General features: G+C 45.8%; 1 protein-coding gene across 1 annotated transcript in view; it reads left to right on the top strand.

The window, feature by feature from the left end:
- LOC106613194 (roundabout homolog 1) overlaps positions 1-17,989 on the top strand; it is a 343,488-nt gene that overhangs the window by 51,120 nt on the left and 274,379 nt on the right. Inside the window, exon 2 of the mRNA XM_082956429.1 lies at positions 10,868-11,194. Coding sequence (XP_082812555.1) covers positions 10,868-11,194 — 327 coding nt within the window. The remainder of the gene's footprint in view (positions 1-10,867; positions 11,195-17,989) is intronic.

Here is a 17,989-nt window from a genome sequence, read left to right on the forward strand (position 1 = left end):
GAGGAGTTAGGTCTGACTGTAGTACTGGGGTTGTGTTCAGTCATAGAGGAGTTAGGTCTGACTGTAGTACTGGGGTTCTGTTTAGTCATATAGGAGTTAGGTCTGACTGTAGTACTGGGGTTCTGTTCAGTCATAGAGGAGTTAGGTCTGACTGTAGTACTGGGGTTCTGTTCAGTCATAGAGGAGTTAGGTCTGACTGTAGTACTGGGGTTCTGTTGTAGTTACAGCTCCTCTGCACCTGTCTCTGCTGAGTAAATGACATGCATGGCTCCTATATCCTGCTTTAGCTGGTCTCCCCTTGGCTGTTCTCTCTTCCTTCCACTGGCTCCAATCAGTGTTGTTATAAATACACATGTAAATGCGGAGTTTGGGAGCTTGTTGTCAGACAGCCAAAGATGGTTGGAGTCCACACAGACCCATCATGACATGCTGCTTCCGCTAACAAGGCTCTCATATCAGTCCGTCCCTTAAACATGTCCCCCTTGTTTCAGGGAATGTATATAGCTAATAATGAAGAAGAACTGTAATTTTCCTCCAGGAATCAGATGTGCCCTCGAGGCCCTTTGTGGGCTTTGACAGGTTTAATGCGTTTCTAATGACATGTGCCGGGGCAACCTGACATGGGGACAGGAGAGCTACAACTCATCCTGAATTGTGTCCCTTGGGCCTCCGCTGAAGATTCATTGATTTCTTCTTTTCACATCTCAACACTGTTGTACAGCTGACACAACCTCACAATTGGAGAAAGCGTTAAAGGCGTTCTCCTTTGGGAAACACCTCGCTTGTTTGTCCATGGTCTTTACTCACATCTAGTGATGCACTTTAGAAAATTGCAATTAGAAGGAAAACCACTTAAAATAATTGAAAGGTTAATTTGATTTAGCTGTTATTGATAAATGAGCCAAATGTTAGCGTGCCATCTTCCCTACTCCTCTCCCTGACGTACCACGAGCCATATCACCCCCTCACCCTCACCTCCATGTTGTTATGCTGCCTGCTATCTTTCATCTGGATCGGCCCTGTGTGGAAAAAGCCTGGAGCCAGAGGGGAAAATACTGCTGCCATTGTTTTAGATCCAGACGGGGCCCCAGAGCAGGATGGATCCCAGCCTCCCAGAGGAGCACTCTCCTGGGCCGCCTCACTCCCGACCTGGCCTCTATCGCCATGGGAGCTCCAGGGATGGCTTTACCAGCTGACAGAGTGAGGAGCTGGGGCTGGTGCTCCCGGCCTGAGGGCCTCCTCTGGGTACTCTCCTGATGAGTGATAGGGATTATGCCAGCACCCTACAACCCCCCTGCTGAGAACTAGCTAGGGCAGCTTGGTTTGATTGCAGAATCATCAGATCTGTGACCTGGATGTCTCACATCCAGACAGGCATCACATCATTCTGCCGAAAGGCTAAGGCCTTGATAATAATGTGATGACCATGAATTTTATTGTAACGCTTAGCTACTATGAATAAGAGACCTACGTGTCAAATTGCAGGAGAAGCCATTTTAACCCCTGTAAACACACAGCACACACTAGCCTCTCTCATAGCAACTATCCAACACACCAACCAAAGGAGCTAGACTTCTAGACGGTTCATTTGGGGCGATAGTAGTGTTGACTTTCCGCTGTGTGTTTAAACCCTGAGGTAGGATTTTTTCTCCAATAAAAGTGGCAGTCATTTTAACGGTGGCTGCATTTTTCGATTGGTAAGTGATACCTCTTTTTAAGTGCTACAGTTGTATCACCACAGTAATGGTAGCCCACTCTATTTGGTAAACTGAGACAAAGGCAGCAGGAAGAAAAGAGACCATAAAGACATCAATCCCACTCTCCTCCTCCTCCTCCCCACCAGCCTCCCTGTACACACTCACACAGTGAGCCTTAATCCTGGCTCTCAGCAGTGTAAGCGATAGCCTTGTGTAACATTAAAAACATGCCCCTGATCTGATGCAACTGGCAGAGTCATTCACACTGTGCATTCCAGGGTGGGACCCTAGCAACGAAACGCTATTAAGATTTTGTTTCACCTTCCTGCCTGTGTTGTCACCTAATCTGCAGGGCACAAGGTACCTGGCCTGTCTTTCCCCCCTTATTACTCCCTCTCTATCAGCCTAGGAATTTATCACGCAGTCTTAATCTGGTTAGCTTCACAAATCGTATCAATAGCTCGGTTTCCATTGAATTGGCAACAGATTTAATGCACATTTTCTCAAATCCGCATAGTGGTGTGTTTTCACCAAACGGGCTTGGTGCAGATAAAAACCAGTGTGTGATGACGTAATGCACACCCTCAAAAATGTTTTGCTTAAGTTTTCATGTACCGAATAAAAAGTGTATTTCCATCACATTTTCACCTCCACTGATAGTTTTGTCACAAAAACTGTTGCTTCAAATAGCAAATGTGCCTACTCTGGTCTTAGCACGTGTTCTCCAGACAACAGCAGATACAGTGCAGGTAGGCTGGTCTATATGATGACATTATTATGGATAAGAGTGAGAATATTTTTATTTGTCAAGCATCGACCAGAATAAGACCCTCTCTTTATTGTAGAGGAGCCTCAAGCTCATCACCGTTCACTTTCACCACCCTGTGAAGATCAACTTATTTCATCTGTAGCCTAATAAACTGCATGCTGTCCAGAGTCGTAGTGGGAGGACCACACACCATATCATCGCGTGACTCCAACTTTACTTCCATATGATGGTTATTATATCAATATTTGCACATAAAACCGTTTCTACTGCCGTTTCTCGAATAAAAGATGCCACCATATAGAACAAACAAATAATCTGTTTATAAACATTTATAAAATTGTAACGAAACGTCCTGTTTACATCACAGCTGTCATGATGTTTTTGATATTTTTTATACGGTATGACTTCACTCACATAAGAACTGTGGATGGAAACATGGTACTCTTCATGTTCTCTTCATAACTCCTGCTTCTCTGCTCTTTTCAAAGCTATTCCTATTAGAAGAGACTGTGTGCCAATGTACATGCTGTCATTGGCTGGTGTGGCGTTGGCACAGTGGATAGTGGGCAGGGGCATGTCTCCTCCTGGCCACCCCAAGGCCACGGCCCTGCTGCTATCTCAGCCGTAAATCCCCCTGCGGTCCCCTAATCACAAATTAATGCTCTGGCTGATAGGGTGAGCCCCACCACGCTCTGCCTTGCGCTGCCTGCCTTATCTCAAAGCCATTGCCCATATCACACTACAGCTCTGCAGCTCTGCACTGCTGGAGGTCTGGAGGGACAGGCTCAGATTCTATAACAACATGGCCAACTCTCCAACTTTAACTTCACTTTTTATGGGCTGATTGACCTTGTTTAAAGGGTAATGACACACACCTCACTGGGTCATTAGGTTCTGAGGTGAGATTAGTTAGGATGACGTCACATGTTAAGGTCACTGCATTATCATATTTAGCTAGAGGCACAAACATGTCTGTCATTGTCCCAATCTGGCCCAGAGGACAAACGGCAGTGACAACAGATCTAAATGTGCCTATGTTGCTTCGCTCTCGCTCTGCCTCCTGTAAGGTCTCTTGGGGAGAGGGCAGGCAGGCAGGCAGGCAGGCAGGCAGGCAGGCAGGCAGGCAGGCAGGCAGGCAGGCAGGCAGGCAGGCAGGCAGGCAGGCAGGCAGGCAGGCAGGCAGGCAGGCAGGCAGGAGGCTGGCTCTCCTCTTCTTCAGTCACAGCCAAGGCAGCAGCAGTGAAAACGACAGGGAGTGAAGTGAAAGTCATATTTCCATTTGAAGTTAAGGAAGTCACTGGAGCTGAACTTACGTAGGATCTTAATTTGATCACTCTTTCGTTGCTGGTCATTTTCCTGTGCCGCAGGAAAATGTAGATGAGCTTTGTGATTTATTCAGTATTGCACTTTTCCTGTAGCCCACTGTTGTCCAGCTATTAGTCTAACCACTGACCAAACAACATTATGAATTAAATGTTGGAATCCTGTTGCTGCGGGATTAATTTGCTATGACAATTCTGGTCAAATTAAGATTTTACACATGTAGCTGCTGGGTGATCATTTTTTTGTCTCTGTCTCACTCTCTCTCTCTCTCTCTCTCTCTCTCTCAATTCAATTCAATTTCAATTTAAGGGGCTTTATTGGCATGAGAAACACATATGAACATTGCCAAAGCAAGTGAAATAGATAATAAACAAAAGTGAAATAAACAATAAAAATTAACAATAAACATTGCACTCACAGAAGTTCAAAAGAATAAAGACCTTTCAAATGACATACAGTGGGGCAAAAAAGTATTTAGTCAGCCACCAATTGTGCAAGTTCTCCCACTTAAAAAGATGAGAGAGGCCTGTAATTTTCATCAAAGGTATACATCAACTATGGCAGACAAAATGAGAAAAAAAATCCAGAAAATCACATTGTAGGATTTTTATGAATTTATTTGCAAATTATGGTGGAAAATAAGTATTTGGTCACCTACAAACAAGCAAGATTTCTGGCCCTCACAGACCTGTAACTTCTTCTTTAAGAGGCTCCTCTGTCCTCCACTCGTTACCTGTATTAATGGCACCTGTTTGAACTTGTTATCAGTATAAAATACACCTGTCCACAACCTCAAACAGTCACACTCCAAACTCCACTATGGCCAAGACCAAAGAGCTGTCAAAGGACACCAGAAACAAAATGTAGACCTGCACCAGGCTGGGAAGACTGAATGTGCAATAGGTAAGCAGCTTGGTTTGAAGAAATCAACTGTGGGAGCAATTATTAGGAAATGGAAGACATACAAGACCACTGATAATCTCCCTCGATCTGGGGCTCCACGCAAGATCTCACCCCATGGGGTCAAAATTATCACAAGAACGGTGAGCAAAAATCCCAGAACCACACGGGGGGACCTAGTGAATGACTTGCAGAGAGCTGGGACCAAAGTAACAAAGCCTACCATCAGTAACACACTATGCCGCCAGGGACTCAAATCCTGCAGTGCAAGACGTGTCCCCCTGCTTAAGCCAGTACATGTCCAGGCCCCTCTGAAGTTTGCTAGAGAGCATTTGGATGATCCAGAAGAGGATTGGGAGAATGTCATATGGTCAGATGAAACCAAAATAGAACTTTTTGGTAAAAACTCAACTCGTCGTGTTTGGAGGACAAAGAATGCTGAGTTGCATCCAAAGAACACCATACCTACTGTGAAGCATGGGGGTGGAAACATCATGCTTTGGGGCTGTTTTTCTGCAAAAGGACCAGGATGACTGATCCGTGTAAAGGAAAGAATGAATGGGGCCATGTATCGTGAGATTTTGAGTGAAAACCTCCTTCCATCAGCAAGGGCATTGAAGATGAAACGTGGCTGGGTCTTTCAGCATGACAATGATCCCAAACACACCGCCCGGGCAACGAAGGAGTGGCTTCGTAAGAAGCATTTCAAGGTCCTGGAGTGCCCTAGCCAGTCTCCAGATCTCAACCCCATAGAAAATCTTTGGAGGGAGTTGAAAGTCTGTGTTGCCCAGCGACAGCCCCAAAACATCACTGCTCTAGAGATCTACATGGAGGAATGGGCCAGAATACCAGCAACAGTGTGTGAAAACCTTGTGAAGACTTACAGAAAACGTTTGACCTGTGTCATTGTCAACAAAGGGTATATAACAAAGTATTGAGATAAACTTTTGTTATTGACCAAATACTTATTTTCCACCATAATTTGCAAATAAATTCATAAAAAATCCTACAATGTGATTTTGTGGATTTTTTTCTCATTTTGTCTGTCATCGTTGAAGTGTACCTATGATGAAAATTACAGGCCTCTCTCATCTTTTTAAGTGGGAGAACTTACACAATTGGTGGCTGACTAAATACTTTTTTGCCCCACTGTATTATGTATATATACAGTGATGTAATGATATGCACATAGTTAAAGTACAAAAGGGAAATTAAATAAATATAAATATGGATTGTATTTATAATGGTGTTTGTTCTTCGCTGGTTAACCTTTTCTTGTGGCAGCAGGTAACATATCTTGCTGCTGTGATGGCACACTGTGGTATTTCACCCAGTAGATATGGGAGTTTATCAAAATTGGGTTTGTTTTCGAATTCTTTATGGATCTGTGTAATCTGAGGGAAATATGTGTCTCTAATATGGTCATACATTGGGCAGGAGGTTAGGAAGTGCAGCTCAGTTTCCACCTTATTTTGTGGGCAGTGTGCACATGGCCTGTCTTCTCTTGAGAGCCAGGTCTGCCTACGGCGGCCTTTCTCAGTAGCAACGCTATGCTCACTGAGTCTGTACATAGTCAAAGCTTTCCTTAAGTTTGGGTCAGTAACAGTGGTCAGGTATTCTCTCTCTCTCTCTCTCTCTCTCTCTCTCTCTCTCCATAAATCTTTTTTCTCTTTCCTTGATTTGGTGTGAATTTAGTGTGAATTGTTTTTAATTACAAAACCCCATGTAACTATTGACCTGCTTGTTGGAGGACTGTTGTCTTATTCACAGCACTAGTCCCAGTGACTGTAGTCTCCGCATGGACTTGGTTTTGACTGTCTCCATCATGGTTGCCATCAGGATCTCCTATATTTGCATGACAGTAATCAGACCCAGTAGGTGTGTGACTAAAAGGAAACTGTAAGGAAACAGGATAATGCTTGTTGTCTGTCAGATTATTCAAATCCTCAATGTGTCAGATCAGGTCATACAACTCTATAGGATTGAACAATATGAAACCGTTTACTAGTTTGTTTGGCATCATTCCAGTTGAGTTAGGCCTACCTGTGATTGATGAGAGGAAACAGCAGATCAGAGTTGCCCCACTGTTCTGAAAGTGACTGGATGAGTGAGGGAGCACGATAGAACACCCCCAAACTGAAGTCTACAGACAGACCTCCCATGGGAGTTACTCAGAGACTACTAGTGAGCAGAGAGGGGATGTGAGGAAGGGTCTGGTAGAGTGGGGCATGTTAGAGCAGAAGGGGTTCAGACTGCTCTCTTCTCTGGGTGGATCTGGTAACCGTTTCTGGTGGTTTGATGGTGTGTTGTTCATTACTAAGGGGCTTTTAGAAGTTAGAGAGGAGGATCATCACAGAGGATTGTAGCTTTTTTAATTACCTTCATAGTGAGCCCCAGCCCAGCCTCCCTCAAGCTCATCTCTAGTGTGTGTGTCTACAGCTCCAGATCATGTCCCTGTGTGTGTGTGTGTGTGTGTGTGTGTGTGTGTGTGTGTGTGTGTGTGTGTGTGTGTGTGTGTGTGTGTGTGTGTGTGTGTGTGTGTGTGTGTGTGTGTGTGTGTATACTGTATGCAGGTGCCTGTGTGTGATTAGAGTAGAGTGTGTGCAGGAGAAAGAGAGGGTTAAAACAAAGTGAAGAATCTTGCCTGAGGCACCAATCGATCAGATGCTAGCCGTAGAATTCCCAGCAGCCCACTGGTGAGGCTGGGGATCACATTAGCTCATTTTACATTCTCCATCAGGAGAGAGGAGAGGAGCTAAGGAGGAAGAAGGAGAGGAGAGGAGGGGTTAGATGATGGAATAAGAGAGCAGAGAAGAGGGTGGGCAGAGGAGAAAGGAGGAGAGAGGAGGTGTGTGTGTGTGTGTGTGTGTGTGTGTGTGTGTGTGTGTGTGTGTGTGTGTGTGTGTGTGTGTGTGTGTGTGTGTGTGTGTGTGTGCGTGCGTGCGTGTGTGTTACAGTGGAGGAGGGAGGTTAGCTCCCTGTCAGTCTGCTGAAAGCACACACCTGTAGAAGGGGCGTGGGAGTGATTCTCCCCTGACAAAGTAATCCCCCACCCTCCATGGGCCCTTTCTCTTCCTGGAGAGGGGTAATGGAGCTGAAGTAACCAGGGTCAGAGACACTGTCTGTGACACACAGAGGATCACTGGCTTTGGGAAGTAAACACATGCCTGCACGCACACACACACACACACACACACACACACACACACACACACACACACACACACACACACACACACACACACACACACACACACACACACACACACACACACACACACACACACACACACACACACACACACACACACACACACACACACACACACACACACACACACACACACACACTGTGTCCACCCCTGGGAAGGGATTAGTGATGCCACCTCCCCCTCACCAAGTTGTCTGTCAAACATCTTTCTAACACTGTGTTAGTGATATGTGAACACACACACACACACACACACACACACACACACACACACACACACACACACACACACACACACACACACACACACACACACACATGCTGATGGCCTCACTCACATCTCAGTTGAATGCGTGGTCCAAGCAAGAGTATTCTTACTTCATCTTGCATAGAAATTTCACAGAAAACAACTTACTAGGTAAACCTTACTACGTAAACACCATCAGATCAACTCTAAGCCTTAAATCAAGAAGATTGAAAGTGAACTGCAGCCATAAACAGCCAGGAAGCCAGGAGAGAAAAACACTGACTACTACACAGCTCTGTCCCACAGTTTGGCCAATCTAAATGGTTAATAGTGCACCCTCAAACCCCTGCTTTCAGACCGATCTAAATTAAACAGGAAATAAATCAATGGGGGAGGGGAGAGCAGGCAGATAGACTGCAGAGCTCTTCAAAGGCCTGTTTAATAAAACATACTGTCCTGCCTGTGTTCTCTGGTGAAGGGTTGTGGTGGGTATCGGCGGCAGCAGCGCCTTGGATGTATAGCCCAGTGTTAGTGAGGGTTGTTAGCGTACCTCTTAACCCTGATGATGTGATATGCAGGCTGACCAAAGGGCTGGGCCACGCTGGCCTGGTTAGCATGGTTAACCTGGTTAGCCTGGTTAGCATGCAGGCAGCAGGATCAAAGGGCTGTGATGGGAGCAGCTTACTAATAATGGTGGTTAATTAGGAGTGGCTCAGACAGATACATGCAACAGACTCAAACATCTGAGACGGACTCTGTTTTTCTGGGGGCTTTATTCAATGTTAGATAGAGGAATAGATTAGCTCTTTTCTCTGGGCATGGGTGTGTCTCTGTCTCTCTCTTCTCTCGGTATCTCCCTCTAACACCCACACACAGGCGTGCAGTAATAACTCCCTGAGCATCTCTTCAGAAACTCACTAGTAGCTACAGTAATACCCACTCATCATTAACAAACCAGTGTAGGAATTACTTTCACAACACTGTTGCGTTGTTATTGCATCACCTTACTGCCTTATCATACAGACTTCACTATCACCATTTCCTCCTCCACTGTGGACAACCAATATTCCACTTAAACATGAACAGTAAAGACACAGTACAAGCAACATAGCACCATAATAAAGCCTGCAGTAAGGGAGTGGTAATGAGTGACTGGGGTGTAGTGCGTCTGCTCTGTATTTTGGGGGTGTGGGTTAATGATGTTCCGTTGGCTCCCCTCTCTGTGTGAGTAGTAGTGATTCATCTTGACCCGGCATCGCCTGTCTCTAATTCTGCTGACTCCCCTCTAATCAGATGCGCTCTCAGAACCATGTTTTAGGGGAAATGGGGAGGATGAATGGAGGATGTGTGGAGAAGAGAGGGCACTGAGATGAGGTAGTGTGGCAAGTCCATGGGATGCTGGGTAAATTAATTGTGACCTTGTGCCGCCAATTAGTCCCATTTCCCTTCAATTGGTGCTGATTTGGCTCCAAAGGCCTATGTGGGGAGATACAGAGTGCAGGGTTGGACACACACACACACACACACACACACACACACACACACACACACACACACACACACACACACACACACACACACACACAGAGACCTGCCATCTTCTATCCCTCAGGCGTTAACGACATCATGCTCATTTGCATTTAAAGCAGTTCTGATAGCTACAGCTCACTGGTCTCAGAACAGCAGTAAAGACCTGAGATGTCATTAGGGCTTACACCCATTGGCTGCCATGTTGCTGCCTCATGTATTAGCTTCTAGTGGTTTCTACCGAGTCTCTGCCCATGTGGTCCTGTATGGCTCACTCCATAGATCATGGTGCTTGCAGCACCAAGGGTTGTGGGTCGATTCCTGCTGGGTCCATGTATACAGTAACGACTGTACATCCGTTTTGATAAAAGTGTCTGCTAAACGGGGCGGCAGGTTAGAGCGATGTGGTTAGAGCGTTGTGCCAGTAACTGAAAAGTTGCTGGATCAAATCCTTGAGCTGCCAAGGTGAAAATCTGTCGTTCTCCCCCTGAACAAGGCAGTTATCCCACTGTTCCCTGGTAGGGTGTTGTTATAAATAAGAGTTTGTTAACTTGCCTAGTTAAATAAAAATGGATAGACAGTATATTTGTCTGTTTATTAACACAAAGCTGTGAGGTTTGTCTTCCCCCCTCTCATTTCTGACAGGGGTACATAGCTGGAACGTTGGGTTGCTCAGCACGAGATGTTACTGTATGTAATGAAAGGCTTTAAAGAATAAGTTACTGTATTTAAGGAAAGGCTCTAAAGGAGAAGTTACTGTATTTAATGAAAGGCTCTAAAGGAGAAGTTACTGTATTTAATGAAAGGCTCTAAAGGAGAAGTTACTGTATTTAATGAAAGGCTCTAAAGGACAAGTTACTGTATTTAATGAAAGGCTCTAAAGGATAAGTTACTGTAGCATTGCTCAGCTCTAAAGGAGAAGTTACTGTATGATGTAATGACAGGGTAACATCACTCTGCTGCTGTGCATATCACAGCCACCTGCCTAGGATTACTTACTCTATTGAGATATCACCAATCCGCTATTGTTTCTCTCTGTTCCTATGTTTCACAATTCAGAGTTAGGTATACATATGCAGATGATGTAATAGTGTTAAGGGTAGGTTAAAGATACTTGGTACATGGTCCTAGCTGGCCTGTTGGCCCTTAACATCCAGTGTTAGTGAGTTCTCTCTTTTCTCTTCTCTTCCCAGGATCCCGTCTGCGTCAGGAGGACTCCCCACCCCGGATTGTGGAGCACCCCTCTGACTTGATCGTGTCCAAAGGGGAGCCGGCCACCCTCAACTGCAAGGCAGAGGGGCGGCCCAGCCCCACGGTGGAGTGGTACAAGGACGGGGAGCGGGTAGAAACGGACCGGGACAACCCTCGATCTCAACGCATGCTGCTGCCCAGCGGCTCCCTCTTCTTTCTACGTATCGTCCACGGACGACGCTCCAAACCGGATGAGGGCTCCTACGTCTGCGTCGCCCGCAACTACCTGGGAGAAGCCATCAGCCACAACGCCTCGCTGGAAGTAGCATGTAAGTGCAGCTCGTGTTGAGGCTTTTCTTATTTCTTCTTGGGCCTTTGGGGCCTCTGGGTTTGGTGTGAATGGAAGAGAAGGGAAGGGGGTTTAGACTGGAGCTGGGGCTGAATAGAAGACTCCAGTTTCCTACTTTATTTCCCCCTCAATGTGCTCATTGAGTTGGATAATCTCACAGGAGATGGTTCAGGATGTGTTTGGCCCAGTGGCCCCAGTAGGCATGAGGAGGCCTGGGGGGAGAGTGGCCTGATCATCCCAGGGTGAGTGCTCTTGTAAAGGACCCATGGTAGGGGGTCAGGAGCTACAATAGGAACAAAGCTGTTTCGGTTGTCCTGCTAGCTCTGGTGTTTGTCAGGGAGATGGATCTGAGTTTTTAATACACAAACCAGGCCAGTCATTGTATCTGTGTTCGGTCATCTTTTAGTGGAGAGAGGTACCTCAGTTTTCATTGGTTGTAGACTAGAGGAGCTCCTCTTTATTACCTACTAGATTGTCTTAATGATGGACCTGCTTTGATGTGGAGGAGGCATTCCATCTTTGTGAGGGTCAGTGACTACACTGAAAGGTTTGGGACTAAAAGCTTTCAAACAAATACATAGTGAATAATATACAGTATATAGAAAGAGGCTGGTTGGTTTCTGAGGTCAGATCTTAGACTTGTTATCTGTGCTGTGTCTCTACTGGCTGGTCTGAGGTCAGCTCTTAGATATATGATCTGTGCTGTCTTGTCTCTACTGGCTGGAGAGGGAACGTTGAGAAGAGGATCTCAGATATCAACTGCTTCTCAAGCATGCCCAAGAGCTGTCACCAAAGCCCTCATTGTAATCTGTTCGAGAGCGAGGGGTTTGGGGGATGGGCGGTGGACGTTTTTAGGGCGCTGGTGACTGGCTGGGGCTCGAGGGGAGGATCTAATGGTGGTTAGGGGAGTGGGGATGAATACTAAAGGAATGTACCATAGGCTACATGAGAAGGGAAGATACATTCTGTATGTCAGCTGTGGAGTTACTATACTTTCTTCCTATTTGGTTGTGGATGATGTGTATATTTATAACTCTTGATGTACCGTCAGGTGCAGAAATGGCCATAATTAAAAAATGAATCTAAAATGATTTATTGGTTGCTTTTAAGGGCTCTGCCTTTGAAATGAGAGAGCCTGGTACCATGGGAGGACCATGGGGATATAGTAGCAGTGGGTTGGTCACAGAAGAGCGCAGCTGAAACCATACTCTGTGTGTTAGTGGTGGTGGGGACGGTGTCATGTCCTCATCTCCTCTTAGATCTGACCCAGAGTCAGGCTCTGCTGCCCCAAACTGATGACTGATCCTCCGCTGTCTATTATTCCCTCAGCCACCCTGCATGGTTAGAGGCCTGCCTTCAGAAAGACTGAAGGTCTCCCAATGAATACATCAAATAGAAATGTAAAGGAAATTGAACAGAGAGTTAAACAGGGCACCAGTTTCCATAAATTGGAATGCTAAAAATATTCCCCCAACAGTGGACGATATAGGGTATTTATTTCAGAGGTGGGTTCTTCAAGTAGAAGAACAAGATGTTTGGCTGGAGCAGGATGGTAGCAGGATTGGAGCGGTGCAGGCCAGAGTAGAGACAGTGGCTGGCCTGGCCCTGGCCACAGCACTGGGCTGCTTATTCTGGACTAGGTTCAAAAGGACCCATAATGACAAGGTTCTGAGTTGCAGCCCTCTCTCTCTGTCTCTCTCTGTCTCTCTCTGTCTCTCTCTCTCTCTCTGTCTCTCTCTGTCTCTCTCTGTCTCTCTCTGTCTCTCTCTCTCTGTCTCTCTCTGTCTCTCTGTCTCTCTCTGTCTCTCTCTGTCTCTCTCTCTCTGTCTCTCTGTCTCTCTCTGTCTCTCTGTCTCTCTCTGTTTCTCTGACTCGACTCTATTTGTCACGCTCCCTCACATATAATTACGTTGTCGGAGCAACCAGATAGAACCCTGAAGGAGAGAGAAGGAGATTGAAGGAGAGAGCAGAGAAAACTAAGCACTGAGCTTTTACAAGACCTCGTTTCAACTTCAGGACAGGGACAGAGGGTAACGTAGGGTAACGTGCCATGGACTGAGTATACAGGCCTTTTAAAAACCAATTTGGACATTGTATGCTTGTGATTGCTGAAAAATGTTCGGTAAATCTCAGTTTTATCCTAGTTTATCTTTTTGACATTTTAGCGTTTTATTCCAAGGATTTATTGACTAATTCCACGGGGAGTTCAAGACAAACCCAGAGCTTTTCTCCACAGTGAAACTTCAGAGAAGGAAGTTAATGTATTAACAATGTTTACTCTACCAAGCTCTCAGCCCTGCAAGATTTCACTTTAAAAGCAAAAAACCCCACTACTTTTGTACACTGCTTTTCTAATGACCTGGCTTTTAGAGTTCTCCTACACTCGAGCGACTGTAAACATAATCCAAGTTTCAACAAGTAATGTTTTGTCAGGCTGGGGCGAGCTAACCCAGTTTATTTGGTTTATCATTAACGACCACGTACAGTACAGAGCCGCAATCTCTCCAGCTGACCCTCTTAATATAGACAGGGTTAATGCATTCACCATGAATCCTGTTTGTCCTGTGTATACTATACTATACTATACTATACTATACTATACTATACTATACTATACTATACTATACTATACTCACACAGGCTCAAGGTGGGATTCATTCTTTCTCTGTTGATGTTTGCTGTGTGTTAGTAATGGAGACACCAAGTAATGAGACGGCTTTGTTCATGTTTAATAGCATGCTATGGAGAACAAAGAGAGATAGAGCTGTACTGTTGAACGACAGAGAGGACTTGCTGACTGGCTGACTGACTGGCTGACTGAGTGACTGGCTGAGTGACTGGCTGACTGACTGGCTGACAGTCAATCAAAATCAATGATCTCTATCTGTTAGTCCTGTAATTTGTTGACTTCATTAGGCCTTAAATTAACATCATTTTGGTCTCTAACTGATTATTTAGCTGACTGGCTGACTGGCTGACTGGCTGATTGGCTGACTGAATGACTGAATGACTGGCTGACTGGCTGACTGGCTGACTGGCTGACTGGCTGACTGAATGACTGGCTGACTGGCTGACTGGCTGACTGGCTGACTGGCTGACTGGCTGACTGGCTGACTGGCTGACTGAATGACTGAATGACTGGCTGACTGAATGACTGGCTGACTGGCTGACTGGCTGACTGAATGACTGGCTGACTGGCTGACTGGCTGACTGAATGACTGGCTGACTGAATGACTGGCTGACTGGCTGACTGAATGACTGGCTGACTGACTGGCTGGCTGACTGAATGACTGGCTGACTGAATGACTGCCTGACTGGCTGACTGGCTGACTGGCTGACTGAATGACTGGCTGACTAGTTGACTGGCTGACTGGCTGACTGGCTGACTGAATGACTGGCTGACTGAATGACTGGCTGACTAGTTGACTGGCTGACTGGCTGACTGGCTGACTGGCTGACTGGCTGACTGGCTGACTAGTTGACTGGCTGACTGAATGACTGGCTGACTAGTTGACTGGCTGACTGAATGACTGGCTGACTGAATGACTGGCTGACTAGTTGACTGGCTGACTGAATGACTGGCTGACTAGTTGACTGGCTGACTGAATGACTGGCTGACTGAATGACTGGCTGACTAGTTGACTGGCTGACTGAATGACTGGCTGACTAGTTGAATGGCTGACTGGCTGACTGGGCCTGCTCCCTAGCAGCAAACAGGCTGATACAGGCTGATACAGATCACAACGGACCAGGTGACTGGCTGGAGTCCTCTGACTGCACTGCAGGCCACATTAAGTCATGTACAGTATCCAGCTGCCTTTCAAAGAATGACTAAAATTCCTCACCCCAGTTTTTTATGCTTTTTTTCCTCAAACATGGAACTCTGGGATTTTTTTAACTGCAGCTGTTAAAACAATGATTAAAGCCAAAACGTTTTAGACTTGACAAAATAAAAAACAAAGGTATTCTGGAACCATTCTTCCAAAGGGCCGACCATCATCCTCATATCTCACTCTCTGTGTTCATGTATTGACACTGTGTGGGTACCAATGACAAGATCTCTCCTTCTCCCCTTTTCTCTCCTCTCCTCCCCTTCTCTCTCTCTACTCTCTCTCTCACACACACACGCACGCACGCACGCACACACGCACACATGCCCCCACACACACACACACACACACACACACACACACACACACACACACACACACACACACACACACACACACACACACACACACACACACACACACACACACACACACACACACACACACACACAGTGCTGTGTAAAGTTGACTATCAACCTTGGCTGTAACAAAGTAGTTTCCTCTTATCCTTTCCCGTTGTACAGTTCAGACTACAGAGTCCCGAGAGGCACTAAGAATAGCTTCCTGTTTTCCAGGAGGGACAGTGTGTGAGATAGTGAAGTGAGGTAATGGTCGGCATACTGCTCCACTTGACAGAGAGATAACCCCGGGGCCTGCTCCCTGTCTACTGGCCTGGCTCGCTGTCTGTACTGAGCTACTGACCACACCGTGCAGGGCTCACTGCTGGACACATGAACTCATGTATAGACATGGCTCTCTGGAGTTCTGAGTCACTCCATTACCATCACAGGAGAGAGAGAGAGATATGTCCTGTCGAAATTATCTTTTAATATAGCTCTTTAATAACACTTAGGTAAAACACTTGATATATTCTTAGCCACAATGTCAAGCTAGCAAGCTATCCAGCTCCTGAGTGGGGGAGCTCCTTAGGCTCATCTGTGGAGTGGGTGGGGTGGAGCAGGCGGGACAGTTGGCAAGCGCCAATGTAAAGACTGGGATGGCCCCCTCCCACTGAGTACCCGCCTGTCTCCCGAGCAGGAAATCCCTTGTACTACATCTGTTGGCCCTCAAAGAGCCAGGGTCTTTATGTCAACCCCCACACCCACTACCCAAAACCCAACGTATGAAATCCATCAGGATTCTATTTCATACCGCTGTCCTCGCTCAGTCAGTCTTCTCTTCTCTATCCCTCTCTTTTCCCTCTCTCTCTGACACACAATGAAATAGAATCAGTCTCCCCCTACTCTTCCTTCAACTAGACTAATTATTTATCTGCTAGAGTGTTTGCCTTTCATTAACTTGTTATTGTGGCAGGCAGCTCTTGTTTGGTCTTCTTCTCAGAGAGTGGAAAGGATTTTCATTCCAGGAAAACCCTCTCACATCTTGTTCTCTCTAACGTTGTTGCATACATTTCTATTCTCCCTCTCTTTTTTCTGCTGCATAAGAGTTGGACAAGTTTATTTTTGGAGAGAGAGAGAGAGAGAGAGAGAGAGAGAGAGAGAGAGAGAGAGAGAGAGAGAGAGAGAGAGAGAGAGAGAGAGGAGAGAGAGAGAGAGAGAGAGAGAGAGACGTCCGTCCAGTGCATGCTGCCAGGGTACTGGAAGCTGAGTGTGTTAAAGCTCTGTAGCAGTTAATTGTCTCAGGGAGGTTCACAGTAAATTGGTGAAAACAGCCCAGCCAGTCAACATGGAACTGAGATGTGGCCTGAGACACAACCACAAACCTTGCTTTGCTCCAGCCCAGACACTAATCTGGTTGAAGTTGGAGTAGACTACTGTAAGAAACCTCTTCAGGATGATTAAGGGCACTGTAGCCTCTCTTTTAGACTCAATTTAGCCTTGAACTACAACATACCAGTAGTCTAAAATTGTTTTTATGAATGTACTAGTCTATGCTGTGGGTTTTACAGCCCAATTGGCCATGATATCACACTGTATGTTTCTGGAAGGCTGTTGGCTTGTTTTAATTGATTGTTGGGTGTGGATGTAGTTTAAGGCTATTTCTCTGAAATACTCTTGATTCTTTAATGACATGGAAAACAAATGGCTACCATATACAGTGCATTCAGAATGTTTTCAGACCCCTTGACTTTTTCCACATTTTGTTACGTTAAAGCCTTATTCTAAAATATATTTAATTGTTATTTCTTCCCTAGTCTATCTACACACAATACCCCATAATAATAAAGCAAAAGCAGGTTTTTAGAAATGTTTGCACATTTATATAAAAAACATAAGTATTTAATTTACGTACTGTAAACATTCAGACCCTTTACTCAGTACTTTGTTGAAGCACCTTTGGCAGCGATTACAGCCTCGAGTCTTCTCCAAGCTTGGCACACCTGTATTTGGGGAGTTTCTCTCATTCTTCTCTGCAGATCCTCTCAAACTTTGTCAGGTTGGATGGGGACTGTTGAGGTACAGCTATTTTCAGGTCTCTCCAGAGATGTTTGATTGGGTTCAAGTCCAGGCTCTGGCTGGGTCACTCAACGACATTCAGAGATTTGTCCCATAGCCACTCCTGCGTTGTCTTGGCTGTGTGCTTAGGGTCGTTGTCCTGTTGTAAGGTGAACCTTCGTCACAGTCCTGAGACTATAGGTTTTCATCAAGGGGTAGGTTTTCATCAAGGATATCTCTGTACTTTGCTCTGTTCATCTTTCGCCTGATCCTGACTAGTCTCCCAGTCCCTGCCGCCGAAAACATTCCCACAGCATGATGCTGCCACCACCATGCTTCATGGTATGGATGGTGCCAGGTTTCCTCCATATGTGACACTTGGCATTCAGGCCAAAGAGTTCAATCTTGGTTTCATCAGACCAGAGAATCTGGTTTCTCGTGGTCTGAGAGTCTTTTAGGTGCCTATTGGTAAACTCCAAGTGTGTTGTCATGTGCCTTTTACTGAGGAGTGGCTTCCGTCTGGCCACTCAAACATAAAGGCCTGATTGA

Source organism: Salmo salar, chromosome 09, assembly GCF_965601325.2.
Source record: "Salmo salar chromosome 09, fSalSal1, whole genome shotgun sequence".
NCBI lineage: Eukaryota > Metazoa > Chordata > Actinopteri > Salmoniformes > Salmonidae > Salmo > Salmo salar.